Source organism: Lactuca virosa, chromosome 4, assembly GCF_052849685.1.
Source record: "Lactuca virosa cultivar CGN04683 chromosome 4, Lactuca_virosa_CGN04683_v6, whole genome shotgun sequence".
Taxonomy (NCBI): Eukaryota; Viridiplantae; Streptophyta; class Magnoliopsida; order Asterales; family Asteraceae; genus Lactuca; species Lactuca virosa.
The window spans coordinates 70650028-70658678 of NC_136429.1; the positions used below are offsets into that span (position 1 = coordinate 70650028).

An 8651-nucleotide genomic window follows, 5' to 3' on the forward strand; every position below is an offset into this window, starting at 1 on the left:
GCCAACAATATGCCTAATCCTACAACCATCCGAGTGGATAAATCTTTTATGAATCACCTTAAGTGCATAAGGGGTTAGAAGACCATGAAAATCCCCTGTGAAATGAACTGAATGAAAAAACAAAAATTTTGATGTCATAACGTATAATAACATATCAATTGACCATTTGAGTGATGTCATAACTTATAATTACCTCCAAACGCAGCACGTTGACGATACACTGCTTGCATCGAGTCATGGACCATTTCAATAATTGTTATTATTGGAAACTCATGTCTGTTTGTTCTAAACCAATTGACAACATCGGGAATGTCAATGAATTTAACATTGAAACGTACTCTAGGAAAAAAAGCCCGTACCCATTTTTTAATGGGAATATTTTCAAGCCAATGAGGATCATTCCCATTAACCTCATTTTGTAAGTTGTTCAAACATGCATAAAAATTATACATATTATACGCTTTACAAGTCTTCAAGAACAACTTCTCTACGACTGTATTGCTTCCGGTGGAAGCGCGTATCTTCTCGGCTATATTTTTACAACAATAGCCATGATATGAATCAGGGTAGACTCTTTGAACTGCAAAGTCTATGGAATCAGACATATGGCTTATGAAACCAACTTCCGTATTGTCACCTAAACATTCTTTAAGCCTCCTCATGAACCATAACCATGAATTGTCATAGTTTATGGTTCCCAAAGCAAACACTATGAGAAGGGGTTCATGATTTCCATCTAAAGCAACCGCAATGTACATGGATGTTACATACGCCCCAATCAGAGGTACTTGACCAACGAATATGATTGGTATCATAGACGTGAGAAACGTACGAATCTGCAAGTCAAGATAAGAATATTAGCCATATAACAACTTCAAATAAGTAAATATTTATTTACTATAACAAATTACATACCACGCATCCCAATGCCACAAAACAAATTTGGAAAGGATTGTACTGATCTTTTGTAATGTACGTGAAGGTGTTAGGATTGGTTCTTTGCAGATTATGGAAAAAAGTCGGTAGGTTGGAGAAACTTTTTCTTAATACCTGATTGACTGAACTCATTTTCACAACTTTCGACACCTTGTAAAAATGAAAAATGTTTGTCCAATTTAAAAGGAATCAATATACATTATTCCGCAGAACTTACTTGTCAGTCCGCGTAAATGACCTGTCAGTACGCGTAACCTGTTTGTCAGTCCGCGTAACCTGTTTGTCAGTCCGCAGAGCTGTTTGTCTGTCCGCAATATGGACGGCAGTAATGTTTTTATGTTATTTGTAATGTTTATTTTGTTTGAATTAATGTATGGTTTCGTAACATTTGTTGTGCTCTTATGTTTCAAAAAATAAAGGATAAATACCATATTACATATAAATAAAGCAATACAAAACGCAATACTAGTTAATAAAACGGGACATTTTTCAAAAGATTCCAAGGGGCTTCATACTCGAAACTCTCTCCATTGCTAATGGATTTGTATTGTTCTTTAGCTGCCTCCAAGATGTCTTCATCAGTATCATTCACACGATCGTCTTCAATCTTCTTATAAAGATCGTTGAATAACACAACTTCTGTTTTCAATTCATACCATTTTGCTGCTATATCAAGCGTGATGCGATGGTTTTCTATGGTGGTTTCAGCGTCGGTGTTGAAGGTATTGGTTAATAGGAGCAAAAACATTCTATTTGTCAAACTGTTGTTCTCGTAGACATTAATATATGCACGAGTTAGAAGCAAATACTCGTTAGCGGTCCATGGTTTTGAACCCATTGTAAAACATACAAAGTAAATGAACTAAAATAGATTAGATGAAGTGATACACAGTTTTTTGTCGTTTTATATAGACACGACAGTCCGCAAATATCCAACGATCATCCATGACAATATATAGACCCTTCAACTCCGCAAAGAGCTGTTTGTCAATCCACGTTACTGACTTGTCAGTCCGCGTTATTGACTTGTCAGTCCGCGTAGCTGTTTGTCAGTCCGCGTTACTGACTTGTCAGTCCGCGTTACCTATCTTTTTATATATAGTAAAGCATGTATCGATACATCCGAATTAAAGGTAAGGGATCATTTCACAAAATGGCATCCAATGTACCAACTTCTTCAAATGCAGCTAATCCGTCTAATGCGTCTGCTCCAAAAATGGTACATATCCATGGACGACAATAGAGGTGTTGGTCCTAACACGATGTTGGATTATCATTTACGAGGGTCTATCGGTAATCGCTCCCCTTAATTGCCTTGTTGGTGATGAATGGTCCCGCTTAGTAGCTTTGTTCAACTATGAGGTGGGACAAGGAAAAGAACGACTAAAACCCGATATTGTTAGTAAATGGATGGATTTAAAGACAAAAGTCATATGGTTCAATCGATGCTACAATTATGAGAAAATGTGATGCTCTGATGCTGACGATGAAGAACTTCTTGAATACGTGAACGGATATTACCTGTGCCAGTTTGATGAAACTGATTTCGAGTATACAGACGTTTGGAATCTGGTTAAAAATAAACCCTTTTTCATGTAGACGACTCTTTTATTCGTAATGTTTTATGCAATGTTTGTTAGTCGTTCATCTTTTATTTGTAATGTTTTGTGTAATGTTATTATGTTATTTCTAATGTTTATTTTGTTTGAATGTATCGTAATATATGTTGGTGAATTATGTTTCAAAAAATATAGGATAAAAAACATATTTATATTAAACAAAACTACTAAAAAAAGTATTTCATAATAATGTATACAAACTTCCAAACATCAAGTTATTTAGTATCCCAAATAATATTTGTCATCCTATTTCTGTAGAGAAATCCTGCATCTCTACATGGCTTATCACTCTTCACCAGTACCCCCAAAGCAATCATTTCCATATACATGCTTACGAATACTCCACAATCCCCGCTATTAAGAATATATTCCTGTTGTGGCGCGTCTACAATATCAATAAACTCCACAACTGCGTTGTCTTTGTGTCCATCGGGAAAATCGTTCTAGTAGTCAATGACATCTAGCTCTGAGATAATACTATCCCCAAAACTTTTGAATTCTCCACCAGTCAAGTACTGTGTGAAGAAATTCATAGATCGTGCTGAATCATAAATGTGTACTTTCCAAATATCTAAATGTAGCACTGCCAAAAACCAATGGGCATGAGGAACGTTTATGGGGAATAGAACCTGCAAACAAAAACAAATATAATAGTCATTAATTCAGTTCCTATATAAAATAAATAATTAATAAACTTAACTAACCATATCCACATCCTTCCATTTAGGATGGCCTCCGACACCATTTGCTATATTCCTAAGAAAAAATGTTTTTCCGTTTTGCAAATTAAGTTCTTGAGGGAATATCGTCCACCTTGCGTTCGCCAGCCGTCTTTCCATGAGCAAGGCACTCCATATCGCAATATGCTGTACATTTTAAGATAAAAATGTTACAGTTTTTTATATAAATTATCGTCTAAAAATGTAGTTAAAAATTATATTTAACGAATGTTACCGAAGAAATTAACCACCCAGCGTCAGTAACTGCAAGTAACATTGACCAAAACTCCACATCCAGTGTGAGCATATGCAGCCTATGTTTAGTGTTTAGGTTGGAAGAGATCGTATTCTATTCTCTCCAAAAACTCAACGTACTGGCACCTTCAACACTGTCGAGCAGGAGATGATTTGAAACATCATTACTCTCTTCATTCACAATGTCTTCATTTGCTTTTTCAGGACTCTTCACCACTTTTTTTTTCTTTGCTTTGGTGATTTTCTTCAATTTTGGTGTGGATTGCAACTAAAAAATTAACATGTTAAATAATTATCAATACGTTAATATTTTAAAAATATACCAAATTTAAAATATGAGTTTTGTACCACTGTGAACGGAGTCCGTTGATACCATGGAACACCCCTCTTTCGTTGCGGCCTAACAATAGGAGTCATTTCTTTTGTGTGATGTTAACCCACGTCCGATGACGGCTCAACATGCGTAGGTGTAGGCCCAAATTCCACCTCCAAACCATGAGTACTTATATCATTATAATGCAAATGTGTATCATGGTAATATTTTTTTTCCTCCTCTTCATTTATCATCTCCTCCTCCTCCTCCTCCTCTCGAAACCCTCTGTCTTGTTCAAAATTTCTGTCTGGTTCATCTTTTTTCTGTAATACACGATCTACTTTAGAAGTTAAGTCAGCCACAACGCCTAGTAGACGCTTCACTAATGCCTTTGTGGTTGTCTTCTTCTTCTTTACCAACCTTGATGTGTCGTTTGACATATAACTTGTTTCTATTTCAGGACGTTGCGAGGAAGAAGCATTTGTGCCAGATTCGGTCGAAGATGTTTCTATTTCGGACTTGTACATCTTTCTTCGAGAAGGTGAGGCAACAACAGGTGGACTATTTCGGACTGGACTATGTTGCCGTGGGGGAGACTCTACAGGGTTAAGAGTCCAATTGACATAGCGAACATAAACGACAACGTCACCTCCTCCAGGTTTGCCACGACATTAATAGGTTGGTTGTTAGGCTGCAGAAATCAGATTGTTAGTTTAACATGAAAATACATTGGAATTTGTAACTATAGATGATCGTTAATATAAAAAGCATACCACAAACACGTTGATTATTTGACAACATTGACGCCAAGATAACGATGTTTTACTTCTTCACGCCCTCATCCGTGGCAATTCTGTCGGCGTACGTATATAAAACTGGGTTATCTCTGGGAACGTCTCCAAAATCCATACCTATGAAAAAAATATAAGTATCATGCTATTATACTATAAAAGTCATAATACAAACTTATTATATAATACAAACCGAAGTTCAAAGTTTTTATAGTATAAAAAACTGATACCTATTTAAATGCATTAGAAAGTAACCTTAAACGGAAGCATAAAACCGGGAACGGTATACTTGTGTACTTTCTTGGATTCGAGATTAGTCTGCTTGAATAGTCTAAACCCTTCTATTTTCTTAAACATTCCACGCATCAAACGCGAAGTATAGGTCCAGAAATACGTACCCCATGCAAACCTGCAATTTTCAATTTATTTATTATAATTATTATTATTGCATTGCATTTATACACAATCTTTAAATGTAATACCTGTTCCAATCATCTTTATTATCAGCAAGCTTGTATACTGTTGTGGAAATGCCCATTTTAACGTCCCGTCCGTGGAGACCCTTCAACATAAAAACAAGCTGGATATGCATCGCAACATCTTCATCTTGTAGTGCCAAGTAATTCAGGGACATAATCAAGTTTTCTAAATCTTTCAACCGCAAACGTGCATCAGATATATTTTGGGAACAACCAATAACAAAGATTTGAATCTGACCGGCCTTTTTCGTCGTGGAGTAAATCCACATAAGGACCAACTTTTAAACCACAAATGAGAATATATTCATTTTCACCAAAATCCAAATGCGTCCCTTGTATATCAAAAAGAAACCTCCCCATTTCAAATACTTGTTGACACCTTACTTCGTGCAACATCATCAAATGCACAAGTAACGGATCACCATGTGGGATATGCATTCCTAAGAATACTCCGAACGGCGAAGCTTCGAATAATTGTCGTTGTGATTGTGTTAGGTGCGGAAAATAGTCTTTAATGATAGTACCCACCACACCTTTTAAAAGTTAAATCCGCTTTTTGATTGAGATCTTCGTGCTGCAAAACATAACATTTAATTTCATATAAAAGGGCAGAAAAACGGCAGAAAAAAAATTAGAAAAATCAGTTTGAGGTCATTACGCGGAGACTACAAGTCATTCCGCAGAGAACCCTCTGCGGATTGATCAATACCTCCGCGGAGGCCCAATTTTATTCATTCTTTGCATTCCCTGGAGAAAATACATCACTCCGCGGAGGGTGCTCTGCGGACTGACGTAACCCTTCGCGGAATGGATCATACCCAATCCGAAACCTGTAAAAATCGATTTCATCTAAATATGTATATTTTACCTATATATTACATGTAATCAAATCGGTTTCGACAAATTTCAATAATATACTACATTAATCCAAAGAAAGGAATGTGAGAAATACCCGGGAGCCAAATCCGTCGGCCAAAATATCGGGGAAATTGCCCTCCATAACTGCCGGAATTTAAGTTCGAAATTGAAATCGTATGTAATCGATGTCGTCGGAAAATGACGTCGTTTGATGTCGTTGTCGCCAGATTTGATGTCGGTGTCGCCGGAATCGTCGGTGGTACGTCGATGCGGAGGATTGTTTTTGTCAAAGAGGATTCGGGGGACCATTGGGGGGACCAAAGAGGAGGGTTCGATTTTGTCAAAAAGAACATGGTGAAATGACAAAAATACCCCTCTCCGCAGAGGAAACTTCGATCCGCGGAGGTCCGCGGAGGCCCTCCGCAGAATTCATGTCTATAGCCGGAAAAGTCATTTTTTATGACTAAATTTTAAAATTGACCCCTATTTTTTGTCTATTGGCGGTATTTTCCCTTTAATATATGGAGAAGCTTTGAATTAAAATATGACAACTACACTCTACAAAGATGGAGAAGTCAAGGAAGAGGGAAACAATTTTAAGGATTAAAAAAGGAAAAACACGACTCCGTCTAAGTTTTGAAGTAAAACAACAATGTTTTTTTTGGTTCTATACCTAGTGTTGTATACCCAACCGCCACATATTTCCTATCCCCTTATTGAAATTAATATAGCAATAAAAGTATTTATTGAAATTAATATAAACGAGGGAGTTGTTAAATTTGACAATATATGGACAAAATATTACAATGGACTAAAAATAATAAAAATAAAATAAAGTAAATATTTTTTTAATAAATCAACTAAACATAATGACCAAAAACGTAATTTACTATTACAGATACTTCAAACTAAAAATAAAAAAATAAAAATAAAAAAATAAAAAAAAAAATTATATCAATAGTTTAAAAATTTTGGTACCCTCAGCAAGTTTTTCATTCTGAACACAAAAGTTTAAAGAATACTTGCTTCCATATCACCTCTCGACAAACATTTGCAATGCCCAATATGCCCCCAGAAAATTACAACAACTAAAATCTCTACCCGTTATCTTCTTTCACACCTGAAGCAACCCAAAGATTCCATAGAACGTGAGTGCGTAAAACACGGCTCTGCGCACGTTAGCATCAACGCTCAATCCAGCGCCACTCGGCAGATTACCAGCGATGGTCCCAGGCGTCCCATCAGCGTTAGACGGAGGCTCAACGTAGGGAGGCGGGGGAGGCTGGTTGAGGTTTGGCGGAAGTCCGTCGCCGTGACTGACGTTGATACCGAACGCCATCCCATTCTCGCACTGAACACCGTCACTGGCATCGGAAAAGAAGTAGTTCAGTCCCTCGATCGTCAACGGAACTGCGACGGTCAACGGCTGCCCGAACTGTTGGTTTCCTTGGCTGTACATAAAAGTGTCACTGTCTGAAGAGTTATCAACGCTACAGCTACGGAACGTCGTCGTGTTGTAAGTCAAAACCACCGTCTGATTCGTGTTCGTGTTAAATACTACACATGAATCACAATCAGATCAACAATAAAATCAATTCAAATAAACTAAACTCAAATGACTAATCAAAATCAATAGCAATAGCAATTTTTCTGGATTCAAAATTACGCTTACTTAAGTAGTCGCCAAGATCGAAGGTTTGATTGCCGGCCCAAGAGGCGTAATTTGCGGAAGAGGTGTTGGTATTGGGGTCGAAAAGCCAACCGGCGGGGCCTCCGACAGTGTGATTGGTGTATGCGGCGGCGCTAGTGATGAAAAGCGCGATTAATGTTAAATGCACCACCGGAGCCATTGGAAGCGGCTGAAATTTTTCGGTGGTCGGTGAATGGTAGCAGCGATCTGATCTCGAAATCTGTTCAATTTGTAATCGATAGCGGCATGTGATAAAGAAAGTTCACGTCGACAGAGAAAAAGTTGACCTTTTTTATATATTTATTACATAACTAGTTTATAACCGTGAAAACTACGGTTATAAAATTAATTAAAATTTTATAGTCAGAATTCAAAATTATTAATCAATTATTTTAAATAAATTATTAATTAAGAGATATTTTTTTAGTTATATAAAGTTATAATCATTAATTTAAATAAATATGTGAAATTATATCACCTTATAATTTGTATTAATTTTATTTTAATTTTTATTCTAATGTTATTAATTTAATGTAATTAGAGTGAGAAATTTAAAATTTGAAATTTGAAATGAAGAATTAATAGGTTGACAAGTGTCATTGATTAATTAGAAGGCCTAATATGGTGACACATGACAAAAGAAGAATAAAATATGTATTAATTAGGAGGCTTAATATGATGACACTTATCAAAAGGATATTAAAACTATTCTTTTATTACAATAGAGAGATATATCAATGGAAATTATTATTAAATTATTTTTTAGTCGTTTCGTACTTTGCATCGCATAATTCCTATGCGAAACTGCCCACAAAAATATAAAATTAAAATTTCCAAACAGTTATATATAAAATAACAATAAAAAAATAATGTTGAAAATATATATTTTGATTGACATAATATAAAATTACACAAATGACAATTAATTAACAAAATTATAATAATAAAAATTAATATTAAAAAAATAAAAATTATAAAAACAAATTATGTA

General features: G+C 35.7%; 1 protein-coding gene and 1 long non-coding RNA gene across 2 annotated transcripts; both read right to left on the reverse strand.

The window, feature by feature from the left end:
• Positions 1-2756: 2756 nt before the first annotated feature.
• Positions 2757-3320, reverse strand: LOC145168553 (uncharacterized). The gene is made up of 2 exons (XR_013741931.1): positions 3260-3320; positions 2757-3184 (listed from the first exon to the last, which is right to left on the reverse strand). It is a non-coding gene; the product is annotated as an uncharacterized LOC145168553 (long non-coding RNA).
• Positions 3321-6791: 3471 nt separating this feature from the next.
• Positions 6792-7926, reverse strand: LOC145105313 (early nodulin-like protein 18). Its single transcript, XM_079042439.1, has 2 exons — positions 7643-7926; positions 6792-7527 (listed from the first exon to the last, which is right to left on the reverse strand). Exons 1-2 carry the CDS (start codon positions 7818-7820, stop codon positions 7085-7087), a joined length of 621 nt encoding a protein of 206 aa, XP_078898565.1. The 5' UTR covers positions 7821-7926; the 3' UTR covers positions 6792-7084.
• Between the last annotated feature and the right edge of the window lie 725 nt (positions 7927-8651).

Coding starts and splice junctions, on each gene's coding strand:
- LOC145105313 (XM_079042439.1), bottom strand. CDS start 7,820: ATGGCTCCGGTGGTGCATTTAACATTAATCGCGCTTTTCATCACTAGC. Junction 7,528..7,642: donor CGATCTTGGCGACTACTTAA/GTAAGCGTAATT, acceptor ATTCATGTGTAG/TATTTAACACGAACACGAAT.